Raw genomic sequence first — 25,085 nt, 5'->3', positions numbered from 1 at the left:
CAAAGTAACACCAGAACAGACCTAAAGTATGAGACATGAAAGCTAGACATCTAGCAGCAGATGCAATTCTGACACTGCAACTAATTGTTATGTAATGAAGGCAAGAAATCAGACCAAATTGAATTGCAGAAATGTAGAAATCCTCAAGTGCAAACATAGCAATTAAACCCGGCCACCTCTTCATCTACCCTAAAGCCCACTTCAATGTTTCCTCTACTCCTCGAATGCTTCACACATAAACACACAGAGGATGCGTGATCCAGGCTTTCAATTGGTTTTGCAGCAGCTCATATTAATCAGGGATAGCGTTGCCACCTCGAGCAACATTGGCTCATGTTGCCCGCTGGAGGAGCAGCCGTTGCCCCTTTCAAACACACCTGTGCATGATTAACTATCAGGAATATTTCATTCCACAGAGCCTCAACAAGTTTGGAGAGGGAGAGAGTGATGGAGAACCATGTTTTACATAATTTATGTGCAGCAGTCAAGATGTATTATTTCTGTGGCCCATGCATCTTCCTTTCAGACACTTGCTATCGAGCACTTTCTCTACATACACGTGTCTCACTCATGTATTCTATCAACTCCAACTGTCTTCATCTTTGATTGATGTTCACTATTTTGTATCCCCTCTCTATTCATTGTGACACATTGTGATTGGAATGGCATACACACGAAAGAGTGAAGGGGGCAATTGAAAAGAGGAAAATTAATAAGATGAAAATGAAAGGACAAACTCATAGAAGTAAAAGGATGAGAGAAAAACCCTGTGGGGGCTTTATGGAAAACAACACGGGGGTCATTTTGCACGCAAGTCTCGTTCTGCATTTGAATGAGTGTATGAATTAGTGTAAAATGAAATCACTCACATCCTGCCCAAGAGCTTTTAAAACACTGGATTAGACTTCTTTGCTGCGTGCAGCCCAACTAAGCACAGGAATGCACTGGCAGGGAAGAACAGAGCATGACCAAGAAAAAAGGAACAAAAGGAGTGAGTGTGTGAGAGGGACAGAGATTTAGAGAAGTGGCCACAGGAAGGAATTTGCAAAAGACACATGGTGTGACGGAGGGGACTTCAGAGTATTTGATGGTGCGCTGTCTAAAGAAGTTGATATCTTCACCATTTGGTCCATGAAGGCAGTTGGCTGCAGTTCAAAGTCCCTGCTGGCGCACGGAGGGAACCCGCAGGCCTTTGATAAAGCGAGCCCGCCCTGCCTTTACACATTCATGTACCTCCACTAAAGCTCTTAATGGCAAGGCTCTGTCTGAACTCACACCATTAAGCTCCAGTAATGCTGTACAGGCCTTTAAAACGGAGAGAGAGAGAGAGATTACGGTGTAAAGTGATGATACTTATTAAAATGACACAGGCTTGTCTCAGCATAGGGGATTATAATTATGCCTTATTTATCGGGGGATTTCTTAAAAGTCCGAGATGAATTGTTGCACCGTCTTTCTCATTTTGGTTATCTCCTCCCTGTGTATAGGTAAATTATTAATGTTCACAGACTGCCACGAAGAAGAGAACAGTATTCAATAGAACTTTACAAGCAATTGTACATTGAAGTACAGCGCTAATCAGTTCTGAAAGTTAGGTTTAGTTTTATATGTACTGTGCACAATTGATTTTATACTCCCTGAAATGAAATTAATAAACGCTGTATCACGTTTATAAACGCCCTGTTAAGACATACCTAAGGTAGAATATAATACTGTACGTACTAGTTTTTATGTTAAAATGATCATTAATCCCATCATAACGATTTACCTCCAACAGCTTGTCCTTTAGCACACAGCGATGCAACGATGCAACAAAGCTGTTACAGTGATGAGAAAGGTGAACATGAGAGGAGAAGATGAAAAACGTGTTAGGGTGGATGAGGACAGGATCCAAAAGCAGAACCGGGGACAAAGTCTTGTGGTCAACAAACGCAAATCTTTATTTCTTAAGAGGCTCGTGAGGAGAAGGTCGCGAGTGCAGGATCCGGAGCGAAGGCTGCGTAAGCGTGCTGGTGTGTGGCGTAGAGTCGCGTCGATGAGAAGTAATGATCCGACGAGGAGGCCTGGGAGACAGCAGGCTATGATTCGTGTCAGATTGCTGATTGGCCACAGGTGCGGGTAGTGAGAGCACTCCTCTTGGTCGCCCCGCCCAGCCTGAAAACACAGCAGCGCCAGCCAGCACCCAGGATCAAAATATACAACACTAAATAAAGGCCCAAAAATCATAATCACCATAAAACGCTTTCTTTCAGCGATGCCATACAGCACTTTTGCTTCCTTAGTGCCTTTGTGACTTTACTTCAGTGTTACATTAAGCTAAACAGTTATGTCCAGAAACCGTTTTTCTGTGTCTTTTTCAGGCTGGGAAGCGCGTCCTTAATATTGCTTAGTTCACTTGAATACATATCTACGACTAAAACCCTTTAAAAAGTGTTAAATAGATTTTTTTAACGTTCTCAGTCACGTCACTGTGAGATGTTGTGGTATTCCTATTCTCCCTTTACACATTTAGATCACGCAGTGAGTGTATCGTGGTCTCCATGTCTGGTACACACTCCTCCGGCTGTGTGCCTCTGCGCTCTTTGTGGCAATGGCCCGTTAGTCACAGTATTCAGGAGGTTCACGGCGTGTGACTGCAGCTCTCTTTGCGCCCAGCAAACCAATCTCTGCAGCTCTGCTCAAGCGTTTCCGCAGAATAGAAAATAAGGCGTTAGCCTTTGCCTGCTAATTAGTTATTGGAACTGATTAAATGCAATATTGCATCTAATTCAGTTTTTTTTCCAGAGTTAAGAGCCCACCCTGCGAGGCTGGTTGGGGCAGAAGTGATTGGTTAAGGTAAAGCGTTGACCTCGATTAGTTATGGTCAGGATAGATCATTCGTCAGGGCACAGAACCTGAACAAATCATGTTATTGCTAAATAATATGAACACGGGTGCCTAGCCAAGATATACATATAGAAAGTTCCACTACTGAGAGAGAGAGAGAGAGAGAGAGAGAGAGAGAGAGAGAAATCTAGAGCACCACTGCTGTAAAGCCTTAAAGATTTAAGAGTGGATTTCTTTTCATGCTGAATTATTGTCAGCAGGGAAATAAACATTATTACTAGCTGAAGATTTGTTGCAGTCTCAAAACAGAGGATGTTTTGTTAATGTCTTCTGCTGCTTTGGAAAAGTGTGATAAATCTCCCCTGAGTCATGTCGCCATAGTAGTGCTATAGGGAGGACTTATATTTGTAGGCCGATCCCAAAAGTTAACGATGCCCTCATTCTGTCGACAAAAAGCCAATGGCATTAGATTTTGGATTATTGTTAACATAAATGTATGATATCTATTTATTTACATTGTATTTACAAATGAACCTTTTATTCTATAAACTTAAAGCAAGGTAATCGTCAGAAGTAAAAATCCAATGTTATGTTATGAACACTCTTCTCTGTAATGAGTGTCATTTAGCCACTTTGTTAAAGAACAAAAGCTTTGAATCCAGGAACATTAACTGACATATTTGATGTTGCGTAGCAAAACTTAGATATTAACGCCACAGACATAATTCAGCTTTGAAAAAAGGTAGCAGATGTGCAAAAATATGAACTCATTTATGATCCTTGGGACTCATCACAGCTCTATATGACACGTATGCAAGCTAAAGTACTCACCACAGTATTTCTTTATAAACAAATGGAGATAAATTACAGTGAGACATGTTTCCTAACTTTAAGTTGTGCTCTGCTATGAGTGATGTTGTTATGGGTAAGCAAGAGGCTTTTATAAATTCCCTGGGCGAGATCTCTTGAGTTAGATACTCACTGTGGTTTGTAAGAACCTCTTTTGTCAAGACGTGCTGCAGAATGTTTCGGTTATTCTGCCCTGTGATTCAGAGGTACTTACGTTCAAAGTCTTCACATCAGGGGAGAAGCCACAGGCCAAACATCTTCACAAATCCCAATACCAGAAGTATATTTCAAAACAAAGTGTTGGTGGACTCCCATGATTGCACTAGCGACCATGAACCTTTGGTCATAAATAAATGATCAGGAAATTCAAGGCAGAGTTCTACTATTTCTAAAGACTGAGCGGTATTGTAACCAGCAGCCAGGTTTTGAAACAGGATTTTCCCTGGGGCAGCCTTTAACTCCCAAATATCTTCTGTTATTTCTGACTCTATGACACTGTGCATACAATAGTATACCTTGCAGCAGGTTAGTGGTCCTGATAAACTCTGTTTTCTGGGGACATATCTGTGTCTCCCACACTTGTATCCTCTCTTAGGTGCCAACGCTTCAGCCCCTGACCAGCTGAGTTTGGCTCTGGCTTGGAACAGAGTGGACATCGCCCGCAGTCAAATCTTCATCTACGGACAGCAGTGGCCTGTAAGAAAGGACCAAAAAGCATATAGATGAGAATTACACGTACTGCAGCAGATATGGTGTTTTTTTGCCTAAAAAGGTTTATCAATGCACCCAATGTTTTTAAATTTACAATACCTGAGATTTTTTTTCCAGAAACTGTCCTGAACTGAAATTCATATTGTATGCATTGAAAAGATGCACTTCAGAATGCTTAACATTTATGCAAAATTACTAAAGATAATGAGGAAATAGGAAAGTGCTATGCAATCGTATATAGTAGATGTATGCACTAAGAAATAAACCAGTGTAGAACTGTAACTAAATGTCATCGGCCATCATTCAGAATGGTCTTGCATACTGATGCTATATAAGGGAATAGGTCTACTATAGTTAACTAGGAAAGTCACTACAGATACAGTCAGCTTTAACAGGCAATTTTAATAAAGGAGCCAGTTCAGGGTGGGTCCTGGTTGAAAGGTTCAGCAACGGACAAATGGTTGTATAAATAATAGTAATAATAATATAATTGAAAAGAGGATCTGTGGCATGTTTTTGGTGTTTATGCGGTTGTTAACATGTGTATCCTCTCCCGCCTTAGATCGGCTCCCTGGAGCAGGCGATGCTGGATGCCTTAGTTCTGGACAGAGTGGACTTTGTCAAGCTGCTGATTGAAAATGGAGTCAGTATGCATCGTTTCCTCACGCTGTCCAGACTGGAGGAGCTCTACAACACGGTAATAACAGATGCACGTTCGATGGTTTGTAAATGCTAGTCGTGTTCTCTTCTAGCAACACACCAGGTAACAGTGTCAAGCTTAAATATTGACTCCAAAGGTTACTTATGCAAATACACACAGTGTATTCGTCGTCGTTGGTAATGATATCCGTATGTGTTGTGTTTGTTTTTTCCCAAAAAGAGACATGGACCATCCAACACACTGTACCATCTCGTAAGAGATGTCAAAAAGGTAAGAAAATCACGCCCCCCTTTTAGCTGTGTGGCTGCTCAGTGCTGCTCAGGCACACTGTATGGGAATGTCGGCTTAAATGTGTGCATTAAAGACACATTTGACCACATAGTTTCAGTTGCTTTTTTGCATTACTCTATTTGCGTCAATTAGTGCGTCTACAGTGTAGTAGCCCTAGTTGCTGTCGCTGCAAATAGAGACCGGCATTTCTCTTTCAGCTGCAGTGGCCGTGTAGAGCTATGCACGACTGTCATCCCTCTCATGAGTTTTCAGCAGTGTACTCTGTGCTTTATCTGAGGCACAAACCATCACGATTAACAAACACTAGTTTGTATTAAAAAATGTTTTATCCACAGAACTTGAGTGAGCAAACTGAGGCCGCATTGGAACGGCTGTGAGGCTGAGAAGGAAGAACTCAGTAGACACAATTTATGAATCTCTGTTTTTATTTGTATTAATAATAAATAGTATCAGGTGTGTTCTTGTAGCATGAAGTATCATCCGATTCTTTGAATAGTAATATTGCACATCGCCTTACTCATAGAGAAGGGGATATATGGTATTTTTCATTAGGACTGTATACTGTTTTAAATGATGAAAAGGTGCATGTTTCTCCCCTGGCTGCCCTTAAGGCAAAACACCTTTACAGTGTTTTTTTGCTACAATCTCCTACAGCACCTTGATGATTACAGCAATAAAATACCGCTACCAAGAACTTTAAATTCAGTACATGACTGAATGCCATTTAGAATTGATCCCACAGTTGAGAGAGAGGATTGAGAGGTTAGCAACATCACCATTAGCATTGAAATGGGTTCATTAATTAAAATGTGACTGATTACAGTAAAGCTGCATCCTCCTCTGGGAGCTGCTGAAGAGGCTTGATGTTGTAATCACTCCTCCTTTTCCTCCTTTCTGTCTTTAAACACAAGTATTATCTTAAGTTGGTGCAGAGAGGATATGCATTTAACATTCTCCAACAACACCACTTGGCACACATACGGAATACTCACGCACACACACACATAGTGCATAGTGCATGGCATACATCCTCATCTTTTTGCAGAGCTGTGTGTAATTGCCATAGTGTAGCTGATTGTTTGTGTATCGTTGTTGTTGCGTAGTATGATGCCAATTAGATTGAACTGCCGTCTTTCAGATTGAGTCACAATGTCTGCTTTGTTTTTCGCTCTCATTCTTCTGTGTGGATCGTTGGGTCATACGCTTCACAGGCTTCATTTTGATTGAAATGCAGATGTATTGCTAATAACAGCTGTAAGGTCCTGTGAAGGATACTCTCAGATGTAATCTTGTTCATTCATTAGATGGTGTGAAAGCTGAGTCAGAAAGCAGCAATTCTCAGAAATGTCTCGTGGACTAAAGCTGCAGAAGCAGAAATTATTTTTCCTTCGGATTAATGACCGTTTCGTGGAGACAGGTTGACGGCAACACACTTTGTGTGTCGGGGGGGGGGTTGTCTTGCTAATCGGAAATTGTTGTTGACCAGAAATTTACTGGAGCATTCAAACACTGACTCAATTTATAGTTGTTGAGCATGTTTAGCAAAAAGTACATATTAACAAAAGCTCCTGTATCTCTTTAAAGAGTGTGTGAGTGGAATATTGAGCACAGAATGAAGGCCGCTGTTTCTCTGTGCTTTCTCTACACAGACGGGCCATGTCTGCTCGTAGTGCATGTGAGACTTTCTGTTGTACGCCGCTGGTCGGCCAGTGGCCGTCGCTCTGCCCTGCGTTCGTGAGGCGGTTAAAGCTGACAACACAATCACAACGAGTGTTGTCACGGAACACTGGCGCCCGGCCCCCCGGTTGCCTCCTCAGGATAATACTTTGAGCTCTGTCAACACCGCATGATTAGCTGCCAGCTAAACTGTCTCTGCGTTCAGACACGTGGAGGCGACGCTATTGTCTGGACTCCTCATCGGGCGGCATTAAATAGTGGCCACATGCAGTAGCCGTGTAGCAGAGAACCTTTGAGGGGGAACAGCTTGACTGCACTGCAGAAATACAAACAGCAGCTCTCTAAAGCTCTCAGGCTCACGAGGTACAAACTGTTATTAGCTTGAGCTTCACCGCCACAGGGAATTAAAGAGGACTCGACTGAGCGCAGACTCGTGCTTTTAAACAACATATACGAGGAGGTGACGCTGTGGCTTTCTTTACTTCTGAGAGTAGCAGATGGCCTATGGTGCTTTGTCAGGCTTTACCCCCTACAATGTTGAATGTGATGACAGGACAGGGCTGTCAGAGAGGACAGAGAGGTTTTCTGGGATCTTGCATCTGATTGGAGAGAAGTGAGAGGAGTGAAGATATGTAAGGTAATAGATGTCTCTCAGAACAATGACTGGGGTTGATTGTTCTCGTCCTCGCGTGAAAGAGCTTCTATTAGTCTGTCCATGCTATTGCCCCTCTCTTCCAGGCTAATGAGACATAACAACTCTCTCTCTTTCCCTATCTTCAAGACTGCATTGAACCTCACTGAGAAGATCTCATTATTTCCCCAAAATGCAATTATAACAAATTATGCTTATTCTCTTTAAATCAAATTGCGCCCGTGTTTTTCTCGCTCTCTACTCCCCCGTGAGAGAGCAAGTTACAGCCTGGTGCTTTTTTATTTTTACAAGAATAATCGGGAATAATTCCACACCTGTAAGCAATTTTTGGTTTGACCAAAAACGAGGCTGGAGGAATAGCTCCAGATTTCCAAAACCAAGATACAAATTTCTGTAAAGATTGCAAAAAAACATAAACTGAACCCCTGGCTGGTTGAGATGAAAATGTATTATAGAGGCTGGAAGAGAGATCTTGCCTGAGAGTTTCTGTGTTTCTCATTTCTCCTGCTCCTGCTCACTGACATTGTGTGTTCTTTCCAAGCGAGAATATCCAGGTTTCAGTTGGATCTACTTCAAGGTGAATCAGATAATCACGTTTTATTTCATAGCCCAAAACTCTTTCATATGGATTTTTTTGAAGTGAGTGTGTATGTTTTGTACTATTTATCATTCCTGTTTACCTTCCTTTATGAATCAAGTGTCTTGGGTGGTTGCCTGCTAACACTTTATGGTGTTTTTAGGGAAATCTTCCCCCGGACTACCGCATCAGCCTCATTGACATTGGACTGGTCATCGAATATCTCATGGGCGGAGCATATCGGTGTAACTACACCAGGAAGAGATTCAGAACTCTGTACCACAACCTCTTTGGACCCAAGAGGGTGAGTGAATCATTCTCATTCATGCATTTCAACTGATGTCTGGGAGTTTTTCAAATTGAATTATTCAAAGCCTGTATAGCCTTGTAAGTAAACACTAAAGAAGCCCTGAAGAACACACCTTGCTAATGCAAGTAGTACCCCTGAGCAATAACTAAACTGAATACTTTAATGTGCTTTTTTAATGTGGATTCTGAGCTTTATTTTGTTACTACTGTTTTGGTTTGCTCATTTTCCTGGTTCAACTGCTGGCTAATGCACTAGGATGGAATATGAATCTCATATCATCCCGAGAGCCCAAAATTACATATCATAAAAAAACGCATGTAAGGGAATTCATCACAAATTATTATTCAACGTTCTGTACATCAACCAAGGTTAACACAAAAGTCTGTTATTCTGCATTTTCTCATCAATTACACACTATTGCAACATATCAATCATCTACAGCAGCGGCACTTCATCGAGTACCATGATAAGCCCAATAAAAAGCACACTTCATATCAATTACTACAGTATGCATTTCACTGATTAGCACACCTCCTACCTCAGTGGAGGACCTGATCTCTGAAATTATGTGCTGTAGTATTTTGCGGCTGTGTGTTTTACGCCACACAAACTGTACATTATCTACTCTCTGGTCACCTTCTGATGTATAATTCTTCATTCTGCCTCAATACCTCACACACCGCCACACATGTGATGAAAATGGCAGTATACACAGCTGCGTCTGAAATACCATATTTCTGCTTGATTGCGCGCCTGTGTTTGTGAATGTGTGTATGTGAGTCTTCATGTGCCTGTTTATCACAGAGCATGTCTACCATGGCAGCAACAAAGCGGCTGGGAAGACAGAGATAAAGCAAAGGAGAGAGAGAGAGAGAGAGTCAGTTCCAATTTACTGTGATTTTGTAGATTAAATACACATGTGATCACATGGTCACGTGATCACACACACAAAAAAATGTTAAATAAGAACAAAGCCTTGAAATAGATGCGGATATCAAAAGCCCCACAGGAGACCTGAGCTATTTTTACCAACTCAGATGATGGCTCATGAATGGCTAATTCATTCATGCCCTGCTTTAATACAGCGACACAGTGCTTTTAATACATGCAAACATGCAACCGTAAGAGTTCATGGCTGTATGTGCAACATACTGCGAATTACAACAGCCCCACACTGTTAGAGCCCCTTTTAAAGAAAAACATTTACTTTCCCGTAAAAAATAGGCTGTATGGTCTCATGTGAGTAAGTCGGTCTCTCAGTGTTTGCTGTGTGTTGTGCTTATAGAGTAAATTACTCTATAAAATGCATTATACGAGTCTTGCTCTGCCTGTTCATGTTTTTGTTGCTTTTCTAGCCCAAAGCCCTGAAACTGCTGGGAATGGAGGTGAGTTGATCTCATCGAGATTGTTATTCAGTCATTCCTTCTCTATTCCTCTCCCTCGTTTAAAACTCTTTCACTCTTTTCCGCCATAGCATGTTGATTAGATAGTCGGATCTTTTCAGCAAAAGTAGTCAGTGACTGGAGTCTTTGAAAGGAAGACCTTAAGGCGTATTTAGTCTATTTTGCTGACAATCTGTATACAAGTTGGAGCCAGTTGAAGACTTGTTGTGAGATAACATTACCAATACATCAAATATATTTTCCCTTTTTTTTCAATTCATAATATGAGATAACACTAAACAAATATGCATGACTACATATGTAACTGCTTCGTGACAATATAAATGTATCTAACTCGTATGATACACGTCATAGCAGCCCGATTTAACTGAATTGGTAATGACTGACCTTAGACAATAACAACCACCATGTGTCCATGGTGTACAAGCCATGATGTATCCAAATCACAAAGCTTCTATCACAGTATCTTTCTATAGTTTTCTCAGAGGTAACTATATCCATGTATGTCCATTATCTCTTATGTCTGCCTTTTTAAAAGAATGTTGTTAGCGTGTGTTTGTTTGTGTCTGTCAAAATACTCAATGCCTTGCCCCTCGTTTTGTATTCAAGCTCATCATTATATCATTATGGGAACCTGGACATACTAGCCATACACCTATGACTCACCAATTTATCAATATCCGGTAAATCCCCAAACTCCTGCTGACATGCCATTAAAACACTAACTGGCAGTGTCAATCCCTCCAGGCGTGACTGGAGACCTAAAAAAATTCTATGAAGAGATTTTATTGAAAAGTGTAGAAATACTTTGTGTGTAACACTTTTTCCTTCCACCTGTGTCCATCAAAGTGTGATTTTGCTTCTACATGCAACCAACGTTCATCATGTGGAGGGCGAGCGATGTAAAAAAATTCCAGATAAAAATATTTGCTGGGTGAAATGACCCCGTAGACAGGGGACTTTAAGAGCTAAAGTCACGGCTGTCATCCAAATATTTGGGTTAAATTTCTAATGCAGAACTCAAGGCTACATGAATACACACGTTAATAGTTCAGCATCAATTTAAATCACTCCTAATCTTGTTCTGGGAATAAACCTCTTCCGTAACAAGTCACTCCAAAGTATGTGCATCTACACAGCCGTCTCCTTCTCTCTCCTAACCCCAAATAACTCGCACTGGATGTGCACCAGGACGACATGCCAATCCGCCGAGGCCGCCAGAAGACGACGCGCAAACGAGAGGAGGAAGTAGACATCGATTTGGACGACCCGGAGATCAACCACTTCCCTTTCCCCTTCCATGAGCTTATGGTGTGGGCCGTGCTCATGAAACGTCAGAAGATGGCGCTGTTCTTTTGGCAGCACGGCGAAGAGGCCATGGCCAAGGCCCTGGTAGCATGTAAGCTTTGTAAAGCCATGGCCCACGAAGCCTCCGAGAACGACATGGTGGACGACATCTCCCAGGAACTAAACCACAACTCCAGGTGGGGAAATGTGCGCTCGCGCAGCCTTCTGTCGCCATACTCCGAATGAATGGGATGTTATAGTCCTGAGCACAACTTCCTTCTCAGGAGCATTTCTGTGCTAAAGGGTGAATGCAAAGACAAGTGGCTTGTCTAGTAGGTAACGTCTACCTTCACCTTCACCTGTGTGCAAATACAGACACAAATATATTAACACGCCTTCTTCCCTGCAAACTCACCAGTTTCAGACTTCTCCAGGCTTCTATGGGATGTAAGTGCCATAAGTACAAACAAATCTGGTGACATGCATCTTTGTTAGTTTAGAATATGCATTTGGGATGAAGGTAATCACCTAGATTTAACATGTTGGCTCTAGAAAAAACTGTTGATTAGGGCGAAATATTTTAGATACTGCAAAAAAAGCACAGCCACGGCAACTACAACTCCCCACGCAAGCTTGCTTACGCACATTTTCAGCAGCATATTTTGAGTTTACTTTCCACGGCTCTTTTATCAGCATACATTTGGATATCTTCATGTAAACTTTGCATATGCAGTGTTTCTAAAAGCATTTTTTAGTTTGCTCTGGGGGGTATTTGTGTCAATGTGGAAACAGTCAAATGTGTGGAAGCAGTGCAGTAATTCCTGCATGTTGTGTATGGAGTTGGAATATTTACATCCATAATTCATACACGTTTGTTGTGTTAATCTTCCACATCCCGGCCATATCAGTACCTTGTTATCTACAGAAAGCTACACAGGATTGCTTTTCAGTGTAGTGGGCAATATTGTGCTCTTTGTTTTTCAGTGGTTGAAATTGGGGTGAAATTTGATCTCAGGGCACAGGTTTATGTTTTTATTGTCTGGAAGTGGACGTATTATAACGCTGGTGGTGCTTTGCACTTATGAAAATGTTGTGCTACGTGTCCGTGTGTGATGGTCACCGTACAGCCCTATATTCAGATTTTTCCCAAATAGATATGTCATATTAGCCATGTAGTTCTGTAACCCTGAAATCTGGACACTGCTTCCTTTGTTCAGCATGCAGTACACAAACATTAACAACTTGAACAACAGCCCCGTTCTCCTTGAAAACAGTACAGACATGATTACCAGGGAGGAATAGGGCCCGGTTTGCAATATACATGTGTCTGCATCCAATCAATAAATTCAATATGCTTGTCATATATGGCCTTGACCATGCCAATGTGTTGATATTCAAAGTGTTGTATCAGTGTGTGTGTGTGTGTGTGTGTGTGTGTGTGTGTGTGTGTGTGTCTGTTTGTGTGTGTCTCTGTATTTGTATGCAAGTAATCTAATCTTCACAATTTGGCCAGATGTTTACTGATTCCTTGACAAGATTCATTCCATTTATTCATGTTTAGACAAAGTCATTGTCTCTGTTCATGTTTCAGTATGCCTGTAAATGTCCTGCAAATAATTTCCCAGAGAGTTTGGCCAGCTGGCAGTGGAACTCCTAGACCAGTCCTATAAACAGGATGAGCAGATGGCTATGAAGCTGCTGACGTATGAGCTGAAGAACTGGAGCAACGCCACCTGCCTGCAGCTGGCGGTAGCGGCCAAACACCGAGATTTCATCGCTCACACCTGCAGTCAGATGCTTCTGACCGATATGTGGATGGGACGCCTGCGCATGCGCAAGAACTCAGGCCTGAAGGTAATAGAAATGATGCCAGATGTTTGGGATAAAGGATGAAGGTTGGGTAAAGAAGCTCATATTTACACTGTATAATTGCTCTTCACAGTGACTTCAGGCTTTGTTGTTAGAGCAGCAGGGTTGAATCTCAGACTGTGAAGGAGAAGGTAGGCAGGGAAGGTAATGAGAAACCTGCTCACCTCCCAGAGAAACTTATCATAGATGTGGCCTGAACGGTCGATGTGGATCTGCTGCATGGCTCACAAAAAGCTGAGATGTGATGTGTGGAAATGTGCAGATATGAAGCTAGATGACCGAATTGAAGAGGACCTTTCTGTTGAAGATTTATGAAAAATGGTACACTGCTTTGGACCCAATGTGCCTATGTTAAAAGCAGAGGCCATTAGTATCGGCTTACTACAAAGGTATTTGTACATATGTTAGCCGGCATGTGTAGAGACATGAAATGCATCATAATCACTAAAGTCTTTCATTGAGTTTAAGTTAATGACAATCCACTCAAAACAGACCAATAGAAACAAAAAATGTGCTTGAATGTAAGAAAATAATTGTAGCAAAAGTTTAAAAAAAAAACATATGTGATCTAATTTATAGTCTTGGGAAAGTTTTCCTTTGAAAGTTCAAAAATGAACTATGATGCTTCTTTAGCCAGTTATAATTCTGGCAGCAGACCTTTAAACCTTGAAATTGGGTCCAACACATTTCATATGGAGGCACGTGTGGTAAACGGGAAAAGAGGTGTCGCCGAAGACGGGCGGTTGACTTTTGAGCAATTTTGGCTCATGTGGTTCTTCCGGACATCCGGCAAGAGGGTCCAGATAAGAGGGGTTAGAGTTATATATATTGAGGGCGTTGCTGATGGGTAGGCTGGGATGATCGCAGGCTGGATCCATGGAGCGGAGCAGACGCAGAGCTTCTGCCCTGCTTTGGCCTTTGAGCAGGGAGGGAGAGAGCGCACTGCTAAAACAACGAAAACAAAGGAAACCCTGAGAGTAACAAACAGGATTTGGTTCCCCAAGATTTAATGATACACGGAAAATAACGTTGTAGATAATATGTGTGCGCATTTCGGAGTTGCTTTTGTTGTGAGGGTAGCCGCGTTCTGCGCTCCCACGTGCTCGCTCATATCAGTACGGTGACTGACGAGTGTGAATTGCAAAGATGAGTACATTGATTGCTTTGCTGCATCGATTAGTATGACAAATGACTGACATCCTTGCTTTTGACTCCACGATGCTGCTGTTGACAAGAGAAGCTCAGACATCTATTTCTGTGCTGTGGTTGTAATTCTATTTCTCACTTGTCAACGATTCTCCTCCTTTACCCCAAAACTATCCTTTTCGTGTTTAATCATTCTGTCATCCGACTTACTGACAGCTTCATTATTGAATTATGACTTATTCTGTCTCACTTTTCATTCCCTCAAAATTCATGTAAACTTAAATTGCCTACATTTCCTTTCAAGGTTGAGCCAGTAGTCCATGCAATGAAAACAGCTTCATTTCACTGTTAAATTATTCAAAGACAGCTGCTTCCAGTGATAAGAAGTCACTCAATTACACTGCAACACATCAACTTCTCTTTGTCTTGTTCTTCACCTTCCCATTGTGTTAAAAGCCTCTTTTTTGCTTCTCATGTTCCACCGGTTTGTATGTGAAGTGTTTAAAGCTCGCCGGCCTCCTTTATCTGCTGTGTGTGTCCGTCTCACACATGGTGGCAGCGCAGCACCCTTGTTTCCTGTCTGGACTAATGCTTTTGTAATTGACTTCAACAATGAGGACACCTGCTCGGTTGTCCTAAATACTGAAGCTTTCAGCCCCGGCGTGATGGGGAAGGTGTTCATTTTGGGTTTCAAATGTGTGTGTCGCAGGCCAATTATGAAGCTTGGTTTGTTCGAGGCTCCCCGTGTCCTAATTTCCACAGCGCAACTCAGGAAACTGTACACCTTTTTATCTCATCTTTGATTCTTCGCTTCCAGTGGCTCTCCGTAACGTTCCATCCTCCCCTTACCGTCACTTTCCATCTTCCTCACCAAGGTGATCTTAGGCCTGCTTCTGCCGCCGTCCATCCTGAGCCTGGAGTTCAAGAACAAGGATGAGATGTCCTACATGCCCCAGGATCAGGAGGCCTACCTGCAGGAGAAGGAGGAGGAGGAGCCTGAGAAACCAGCCAAGGAGAAGGAAGAGGAAGACATGGAGTTCACAGTAAGATCTTACTGTGAGGCGCAGTACAACTCCGTGGTGAGAGAACCCACCTCAGCCCTGCATCTCAGAATTTATACACATACTAAAACTTTAGACAACACATGTTGAGACTCAAACTGATCATTTAACACAAAGCCCACATGCTGCGTCCTTTGTAAATATCTATTGTGGACCAGTTTGAGTTTTTTCCTCTTCTTCTGCAATGAAACTTCAAAACGCACACAAATACCCAGAGACACACACATATTTGTTTCTCCTCGGGCCCTTCCTGGCCTTTGGACCCTTCCAGCCAGATACGCCTTTCCTGTTTCTCGTCGTCTCAGCAGAGACATGGTCGTGGAGTTGTAGCGTCTCAGTCTGTCGCCGCTTGTCGGTTCCCTCGTGTTCTTCCATCTATCTCCTCTCTTTCGCTCTGCTTTTCCTATGGTCCCTTTTGTTCCTCGCCCAGCTCTCTCTTTGCTCCTTTACCTCTTTGGCGTCTCCCTCCCTCCCTCTCTCTCTCTTTCTAGCTCTTTCTCACTTTCTTCCTCTCCCCAAGCTCAGTTCTGATTGAGGTACAGTACTGTATGCCAGCCGATTGCTGCCCCCCGTTCTCCCCCATCATGATGATGGCTTGCTGCAGCATACCACTCAGCATGTCGGCTGCTGAGCATGGGAGGCCCAGGCTTTTGCATTGCATAACCATGCCCGCCTGCTGCTGCAGAGCTTAAATCATGCAGAGTCTGACCACCTTCTCCCGGCTCACAGTGGAAGAGTTGGTCCATCTGCATAGACGTGGATGTACAGCAGGGTTAGGACGCGTTTGCATTTCAATCCAATCGATTCTGGAGATGAAACCAAGATCCAATTTGTGTGTTAAAGGAAGACTACGATTTTTAAGACATAACGTGGATCTGCGGTTGTTCCGTTGAATGATTGCACTGAAGTCGAGGCGCCCTTCAGGAACCCTGTGCGTACCCTCCATTTGCATTGAGGTCAGCCAGCAAGCCAGCGCAAACGGGCGATTTTACACATGCTGTCCATGAGGCACAGTGGTGTTTAAAAACGGACCCTGCTGCCAGAGAATGCATTTGCAATGAGCCCCTTTCTATTGCCCTGGCTTCTGACTGTACAAATGCAACTTCAGATACTTATGAATCACACAGAGATTCATACAGATGTACACAAACTGCTACACCACAGAGGGAGCTTGTTTTATCCTCAGATGCTTTTGATAAACCACAGCGCGATGAGTGTTGTCCACTCGCTGATCGTTTAAAGTGCACGTTCGGCACAGTGAACGCATGGTGGGATTTACACACTGGCATCTGAGTCTTTTCACCCTGAAGGCCTTAGACAAAACCTTATTGTTTTGCTCCATTTATTCCTAATTGATGGGGATTTCTTCTTTGATTTTTTTAGTGATAGTTGTACTTATATATGTACTTATGTAGATATTTAAATATTTTGACAAAGTTTCGAACGTTTTATCTTTGTCCAGGTCTACGACTGCCCTACAAGAGCAGAGTGCAGTAACAACACAGTAAAGTTGAGTAAAAACTGTAAAAAGGGTTTGTAATGCTTTCATTTTACACTTTTCGAGTTGATTATTTTACCCCAAAATACTTTACTATAAAACTATTCAATACCTAAAAATGCAGATAACCTTCAAATGATGGTCAAAGAAACAAAATAACAACAAAATATGTCCTCTCAGCTTTCTTATATATTTAAACTTACCTTACCTTAAGTTTTAGATTGTAGATTGCTGTGGGAATGAGCTATTTTATGTGAGATTTGACCAAGTTTATAAACTGAAAATGCTATTAATACTTATATTATATATTTTAAAATAGTCGCATAATGTATTGGGAAGCTAAGCTACCTGTGGAATAAGATACAGAGTAACCAAAATGTCAGTTCATCAAAGTGGATATTTATCATTTACAAGTAGCAAAATATATGAATATCCAAAACCAAACATTGCCAGCTGTGGCTGCTTCACAGTCTGTCTTTCACTTTATAAAGCCCTCATACTTCAGTTAATCTGTTCAGTTAACCCTCTTTCTGTGGCACAGAGTGCAGTAAAGCACACAGAGTACCAACAAATGGCTTCACTTTGCAGTTACTTCATGTTCAAAAGGCTGCTATCACAGAAATTGCACACTCAACTTTTACCAAATGGGTAGTTACTGCATTCTGCGCTTTTGGAGCAGTGTACGCACAGTACAGTCCACCTCTTGACAAACAATACATTTCCATGAATGAACTCCCTCAGAGGTCTGGTGTTGCGTCGACATTAAGACCATGACCCATAAAGTCAGTGGGCTCCGACCCTCTCTCATGGATAAGGAACTGTGTCACAATTGAAATGAGATATCTATGTCTGATCTTTTCCCTTCTCTGTCTTCTTTCTGTCATTATCTTCTCTGTCTCGTAATTGTTGTCTGAGACACAATCCATGAGTGTCTATGTCAGCGTCATGCTGTGTTCCCAGTCTTCACCCAACACTCCACCTCAAACACACATTTCACATTTTGGAATGATGACATTGCCTGTGCTTGCTTATTTGATCATGATGTTAAAACTGTGCAGTAGCCATAATGTAACCCTCTCCCCTTTCTTCTTTTTTCTTTCTTATTCAAACCTTCCTATCCCTCCTCCCCCCCCTTCCACATACGTTATCTGTGTCTGCCCATCTCCTCCACTCATTCTACTCCATCTTTCCAATTCATTACATGCCCCTCTTCCCACTCTTTGATTCCGTTTATCCCTTCACACCTTCCACTTCTTCCTCCCACGCTCCATGTGGGGTTTACATTCCCCCAAGGCAATGCTGGGCAAGGTAACCACGGAGACATCCAGAAAGAAGGATGTTGAGGAGGTTCAGAAACGCCACCGCCTCATCCCCTTGGGACGAAAGATATACGAGTTCTACAACGCTCCGATTGTCAAGTTCTGGTTCCATACGGTCAGTGTCGGCTCCTGCAGCTCCACCCGCCTGCTGCTGGCAATGTCAGTGCTCACTGTAGCTCGTCAATTCTCTGGATCCCCGCTGCTAGCTTCTCCTGCCACAGTGCCTCTATTTCCATTATCCGCCCCGTCCTCCGCCTCCACCCTGCCATCACACAGCTGTACGGGGATGACAAAGTTTAGAGTGAGAGAGGTGGGGAGACTGCAGCAACACAGGGAGAAAGTTACAGGCCAGTGAAAGAGACTGAAGACCGAACAAGGAGGTTTTGTATCAAGAGTGTAAACGCACACCGGAATCTCTTGAGTATATATGTCTTAGTTTGTTACGTTCTAGAGGCTTTGCAACACTGTTGATCTGTTTATAGCTTGTGCCTTGTACAGTATCAACATGTGAGCGCAAGTGTAATATTTGGTGTAAGATGATTTTTGAAAAACTAGCAGCTAACTGTTTATTTATGCTAAGAAAATATTTTGGATGCCTCTTTTTTTTTTACCCCTTTTGATCTCATCTGGCTATGCATTAATTATGAAAAACCATCTAACTATAACCCCCCCCACTCCCCTCACTTCTCCCTCGTGCCCTTCCGGTTACAAGCTACACTTGTAGACAGACGCTGTGTTTTTCTCAGGGTTGAAATGTGATCTTTACCTCATTACCAGATTTGCGTTGAAGCTTGTAGTAGGGCTTCCCCGTTCAGAGTACGATCATCACGACAACTCATCACGCAGACCAACTGTGCATGTGCAATGGTTTGACAGTCTCTGTCACAAATAATTAAAACCACTTTTACTTGAGACTGATTTTAGGCATGGACTAACGGAGATACCATTCCAGGTTGTTTGTAGTTACTTATAAGTAGTAACATTTTTCATGTCAAATCTGTACTCGCTGTATTCGCGTAGTTTAAATGGTCTCGTAGGATAAATTGATCAGCAATGGCTGAATCAAATGTGTAAAATAGCAGATTGAAATCCAGTATGAGAAAATGATATAAAACGGGGTTTCAACACATTTGTGCACGAATAAGGGCAGGAAAAGTTAAAAGTGAAGAACTGACATGGATTTAAATAGACGGCCACAGGAGACATATAATGGACAGATTCAGGCCAAGTTTGGAGGTATAGCAACTTAGACGTCTTGACATGAAATCTCTATAATCACATTTGACAGAATCCATTGAAAAGAGGTGTAATGTTTGTCAATAATTTCCTAGATGTCTAATTTCAGCAGTTCATCAGAAAACCCCTTCAAGCCCTTCCGAACTGTATTGATTTCCAGTTTGCTGTTGAGGGAAAAGTCAGATAGACCATCACAGAAGCATGAATGTGTCCCTGCTGATTTCCCTCTGCTGTGTTGTTTTTACATAGTTGGCCTACGTGGGCTACCTGATGTTATTCAACTACATTGTCCTGGTAAAGATGGACCTGTGGCCCTGTCCTCAAGAGTGGATCGTCATCGCTTACATCTTCACCAACGGCATTGAGAAAATGAGAGAGGTACAGCTGAGTCCGTGCAGCAGCACCCGTAACTATTTTAAGCCCGTATAATCCTCCAACTACCTTGTGAGCCATAGACACAAAACTTGTCGCCTCTACGTACGGTTAAACTGAGTGGGTTTTATGGGGCAGAAGCTACACATTATATCCTTTACCATCAAACAGCACATTAATAGGGAAAACTAGTTGGCAACCATTGCAGAGAAAAAAAAGAAAGAGTCACAGAGGGAGAGAAGGAAGATTAAGACACAGATGGGAAAACAAAAAAACAAAAAACAGTAAATGGAGAGTCCAGGTATGTGGCCATAAGGGACTAGTTCAGCCTCACCGTGTTCGTACTGTAAGTGTATGAAATGCATTAATCATTATGGCACATCATTCTCAGCCGCTCAGCGATGCCTCCTCAGGCGTCTACTAAATGCCCCGATAGGTGAACTCATACTGCCCTCCAATGGTGGACATGATTTATTGCATAAATGTTCTTTTATTTCAATCACTCTTAAAAAGTTCCCTTCAAATCTGCATTTATTTAACACATCTTGTCACCTTCCCTGCATGTGAGTTTCCTCATCTCGCTCTTTCTTTCTTAAATAATTTCTCTCAACTCTCTCCCAGATCCTGATGTCAGAGCCGGGGAAGTTGTTGCAGAAGGTGAAGGTGTGGCTTCAGGAGTACTGGAACATCACAGACCTCATGGCCATTCTCATATTCTCCATCGGCATGGTTCTGCGTCTCCAAGAACCGCCGCTCATGAGCTACGGGCGTGTCATCTATTGCGTCAACATCATCTATTGGTACATCCGGCTGCTGGACATCTTTGGGGTCAACAAGTACCTGGGTCCCTACGTGATGATGATTGGCAAGATGGTGAGATGAGGCAGGGGTGGTGTATTGTGTGTGTATTGTGTGTGTGTATTTTCTATCACAGCATTTCTCTTTTTTCCTTTCTCCATCATGTGTTTTTCTTCACTTTTGTCTGATTTTGCTTCTTTCTGACAACTATGCTACATGATCCATACTGATTACAAGTTCACTTAGTCGCATGATTGTGAAGGTTTCATTTGTATATGGTGTACATGCTTGGTCCTGATACAGCGTCTGTGCTTCTAAACCTCATCGTTTGATCTCAAAAAGCACACAATTAGAGCCTTTGATGCATACATGACTAGAGAAGGGACCAAAGGCTCAAACGTGTCTGATGATAAACTGCCTTTGACGTGGTCTGTGTACCACAGGACTCAAACGCCTTTTAGTTATGAAAATCAGCCAGAAATGAAAGCGTCCTCCTGGGTGGCTGTAGGGGGAGGCTGATGATTTTGCATTCAATTACTTCAGTCAGATATTTGGCATATGTGATGTTGCAGCACCATTAACAGATTTGAAAATCAAAGAACAATTTACAAAAAATATAATACCGGTGTACTCTTTAAAACAGTAGATGCTGTTACTATGCCAAATTTGTGTGCACCGTATGATTTTAATAAAGTGATAATTTGGCCTGAAAGTTTGACTATTCCTTAGATAGAGATCAGCTTTCTAAAAACATATCACAATTAATTGAAAGATCTATTCAGCATGTTGTAACAGAGGCTAGTGGACGGCTCTCGTTTATCCATTCCTGTTTTTTTTTCACCATTCCTCCTTTCTAAGAGCATTCTTACCAACTGCTCCCCATGTGTTTCTCTCCTTAAATCGCTCACTCTTTCCCTTCTCTCTCTGACGGTCCTCCTCTGCCCCCCCTCTCCCCTCGTCAGATGATCGACATGATGTATTTTGTGATCATCATGTTGGTGGTGCTGATGAGTTTTGGGGTGGCACGTCAGGCCATCCTCAACCCTAATGAAGACCCATCCTGGATGCTAGCTAGGAACATCTTCTTCATGCCTTACTGGATGATCTACGGAGAGGTGTTTGCTGACCAGATTGACCGTAAGTTTAGGGCCAGAGTGTCAGAGCTTTTCAATAAACTTCTTCTTTTTTTAATTCAGGGGGAAATAGTTCCTGACTCGAAAGAGGGATGTAACTAATGTGACCGCATACACACCGATCCCATCATTAAGTTGTTAACATACTACCAAAGGTTTTCCGTTTACAACACAGATATAACACTGTACTACAAGAGAAATTGCATCAAATTGACTGATTTTGTTTTTCCAACACCATATCAGTATCGGTAATTCTTTTGCTCTTAACCTTTTAAATGACATCACTACTTTTTATTGACATTATTTTATATCTTGTAGACAATGTGACATTTGACTCAATAAAGTGTTTGTAAGAAAATGTGTTGAGAGCGAGAGTGCGTTTGCGTGCAGCTTTGTTGTCTTTTTGTGTGGTTGTATATATGATGGTGTATACAGAATGTGAGGAGTGGCCCAAAGAGAAGAGATCTGAAATAATGTTTTTATTCTTTGTTTCAGATAGTAGGAAGTTAAAGCACAGGCTGAATGAAAAACTCTGGCTGGCCGACAATTACTTACGAACTTATGGAACCTGGCGTAGTAGTGCTCCATCCCACAATGCGCAGTGCAGTCAAACCCCCAGTAAATCAATAGATAAAAACCTCAATTTAATCACATCTACCTAACCCACCTCTCCTCCATCATCCTCACGTTGCCACCATGTCATGCCCACTCGTACCATTAGAGGCCACTTGAGACAAAAGTGTGCATGCGGCTCTGCACTTTTCTGAGGTTAAAGTTGCCCTCGTGTTTGGTGTCTTGGGTCAGTTACTTTATCCAAATAGCATTTTATTCAAGTACTGGAAGCTTGTTTAAGGCAATTTTAAAGTGCTGCTTGTTTTCTTCAAACTTGGAAGGACCAAACCGGTAACTTGACCTAAGGCTATACGTTGTAAGCAACTTTACCCTTACTAATCTTGGCACTGGCTGACAAATGGCACTGTTTCTTGGCAATAGCACTTTTCAAATGTGTTCATATATTTTATACTATTTGTTGGTGGTCAGTTGTTCTATCAAGAGGGACTATCAAAGTTTAAAAGTGTTACATTCCCTTTATCTCTCTCCCGCTCATTTTGTTCCTTGACTTCCAATTAGTTTCATTTGAAGGAGTGACCCTGCCATGATAACGCCGTCTGTCGCATAAACCATATCACCCTCCCTTTTGTATGCTGGCTCAGCTTTTCACTGAATCAATTGCAACACTGCGGAAATATTTCTCTTGATATAGGCAACATTTAATAAAAGCACTTTGATAGGATAACAACACCATGCACAAATAAAACCCATACAGACACAAATACAAAACCACAATTTATCAGCCACCTTTCATCATCTGTAATCTGTTTTTTCACGTGGTTCAGTTGTCAGAGTTTTTTATCAAAAATTGCAATGAATCATTTTGAATCGTAGAAATAAATTACTTCAGTTCTCTGTCTTTGGGCTGCATTGTGTGAAACAATTGAACATCAAGCAATGATGAGCATGACTAGAAGGAATCTAAAAGGCAAACAAACCAAGAACAAATGCTGAATGTTCCCCAGATAAGCCACAGCAACTGAACCATCACAGATGGAAAAAACATACTATGTACCTTTTAAAGACATTTCAAACAATTCAAAGCAAGCAATCATTGAATGAAGCTATGGCACGCATGTGCGACAATATATTTGAAACATCTCCCGAATGTTTGAATATATTGGGAACACAAATTGTGATGAGACATGAATAACGCATTGTTTTGCTGTGAATTTTTTTTTCCAGATGCACATTTTCAGACATAAGCCTCCCCCATTTTAGCATCCACGCTTTCCAGTCCCCTCTTTAAGAAGCATAAACACAAATTATGCTTCTTGATTGTTGTTTTGTTGCAAAATATATATTTATGCATTGTAATTTGTATTTTTAGGTCTGCTTGTCACTTAGTTTTTTGGTTGTTTTCTTGTGTTTTCTTTATTTGTATTTGCTGAGGTTTTATTAAGTTTCATTTTTTCTTCTGATTTTTAAAAATATATATTTTGTATTGCTTGTCTGCATGTCCTACTAATTTTTTATACATATACAAATTTCTACAGAAATGTTCATGATGGCTTCAAGTCTCTATACCACAGTTGGCCTGGTGTTAACTTGTAAGTGTGTTTTCCTTTTGTGGCGGCGTGCAGCCCCCTGTGGGCAGAACATCACTACAGAGGACGGCGGGGTCGTGGCCCTGCCTGCCTGTAAGACCGGAGCCTGGATCGTCCCAGCCATCATGGCGTGCTACCTACTGGTGGCCAACATACTCCTCGTCAACCTCCTCATAGCTGTGTTCAAGTACGTAAACAATGCTTTTGGCTTCTCCACACGTTGGCTGCATGATGATATCAATCATTTTTCTCTTTCCTCCAGCATTAGTGCAAAAAGAGTAGTATGAGACATGAGGATTTCCGCAGTAGCAGTATTTCATTAACACTATTTTAAAACAGGACTTTATTTGAGTGTGTGTGAGACAAATTAAATTGAAAGTAACATGTGTTTGGGTTGCTGATCACAGTCACTTTAGTCTGGTAGCAAACTGTATTAACAAAGTGGGATTGTGCTGAGTTTGCAAAGACATCGTCATGCAAAAAGAATGTTGAAAGAAATCTTCTACAGATTTGTCACATTTGTACACGTCTCTATGTACTCTCTTTGTCCAAACTTGGTTCTGCAGTCCGGCTGCATGCTAAATGAACGCGTTGACCAACACATTTGTATACTATCTAGACTTTTTGTCATCTTTGCTGTCCCACTTATAATTTGTTTTAGTTTTTTAGTTTAAAATGTAATTTTATATTTCAAAGTTGATGTGGCATCTCTGTGTGTCGTTGTTCATCGTCATAGCAATACATTCTTCGAAGTGAAGTCCATCTCCAACCAGGTTTGGAAATTCCAGCGCTATCAGCTCATTATGACTTTCCACGAGCGCCCGGTGCTTCCTCCTCCCCTCATCATCTTCAGCCACATAACGATGGTCCTTAAGCATCTTTGTTGTCGCTGGCGCAAGCACGATGACGACGAGAGGGACTATGGACTGAGTGAGTGGCAGATAAACATCTGCCTGACAAAATATACAATTATTTCCAATCTTCTGCTTTTAGCGCTGTAACACTAGAAACTATACAGAATTTGTTTTACTATTAATCCTCCAAAAAATATATATATGATACCGAAGCATTATCACTTCCTCAATCTATCAAACTCTTTCATCCGCAGAACTTTTCATCACAGAGGATGAGCTGAAGAAAGTCCACGACTTTGAGGAGCAATGCATCGAAGAGTACTTCAGAGAGAAAGATGATCGATTCCACTCCTCTAACGATGAGAGGATCAGAGTCACATCTGAAAGGTAAGACCT

At 41.8% G+C, this 25,085-nt stretch overlaps 1 protein-coding gene across 13 annotated transcripts in view; it reads left to right on the top strand.

The window, feature by feature from the left end:
- Window positions 1–25,085, top strand: part of trpm3 (transient receptor potential cation channel, subfamily M, member 3) — a 103,156-nt gene that overhangs the window by 72,238 nt on the left and 5,833 nt on the right. For 3 of the 13 annotated variants that reach the window (XM_040194833.2, XM_040194840.2, XM_078087212.1), the window contains exons 10-25: window positions 4,271–4,371; window positions 4,949–5,083; window positions 5,267–5,317; window positions 8,408–8,548; window positions 9,910–9,939; window positions 11,149–11,441; window positions 12,870–13,098; window positions 15,135–15,338; window positions 18,112–18,252; window positions 19,623–19,751; window positions 20,367–20,618; window positions 21,506–21,680; window positions 22,172–22,294; window positions 23,872–24,022; window positions 24,572–24,765; window positions 24,944–25,076. In XM_040194833.2, coding sequence (XP_040050767.2) covers window positions 4,271–4,371; window positions 4,949–5,083; window positions 5,267–5,317; window positions 8,408–8,548; window positions 9,910–9,939; window positions 11,149–11,441; window positions 12,870–13,098; window positions 15,135–15,338; window positions 18,112–18,252; window positions 19,623–19,751; window positions 20,367–20,618; window positions 21,506–21,680; window positions 22,172–22,294; window positions 23,872–24,022; window positions 24,572–24,765; window positions 24,944–25,076 — 2,482 coding nt within the window. Of the gene's footprint in view, window positions 1–4,270; window positions 4,372–4,948; window positions 5,084–5,266; window positions 5,318–8,208; window positions 8,245–8,407; window positions 8,549–9,909; window positions 9,940–11,148; window positions 11,442–12,869; window positions 13,099–15,134; window positions 15,339–18,111; window positions 18,253–19,622; window positions 19,752–20,366; window positions 20,619–21,505; window positions 21,681–22,171; window positions 22,295–23,871; window positions 24,023–24,571; window positions 24,766–24,943; window positions 25,077–25,085 lie in introns of all 13 variants that reach the window. The other 10 variants (XM_040194836.2, XM_040194844.2, XM_040194843.2 and 7 more) reach the window with 6 other exon arrangements.

This window comes from Gasterosteus aculeatus, chromosome 13 (genome assembly GCF_964276395.1).
Source record: "Gasterosteus aculeatus chromosome 13, fGasAcu3.hap1.1, whole genome shotgun sequence".
NCBI classification, from domain to species: Eukaryota; Metazoa; Chordata; class Actinopteri; order Perciformes; family Gasterosteidae; genus Gasterosteus; species Gasterosteus aculeatus.
The sequence above is the reverse complement of the archived record's forward strand: the minus strand, read 5'-3'. Positions and strand labels throughout refer to the sequence as shown.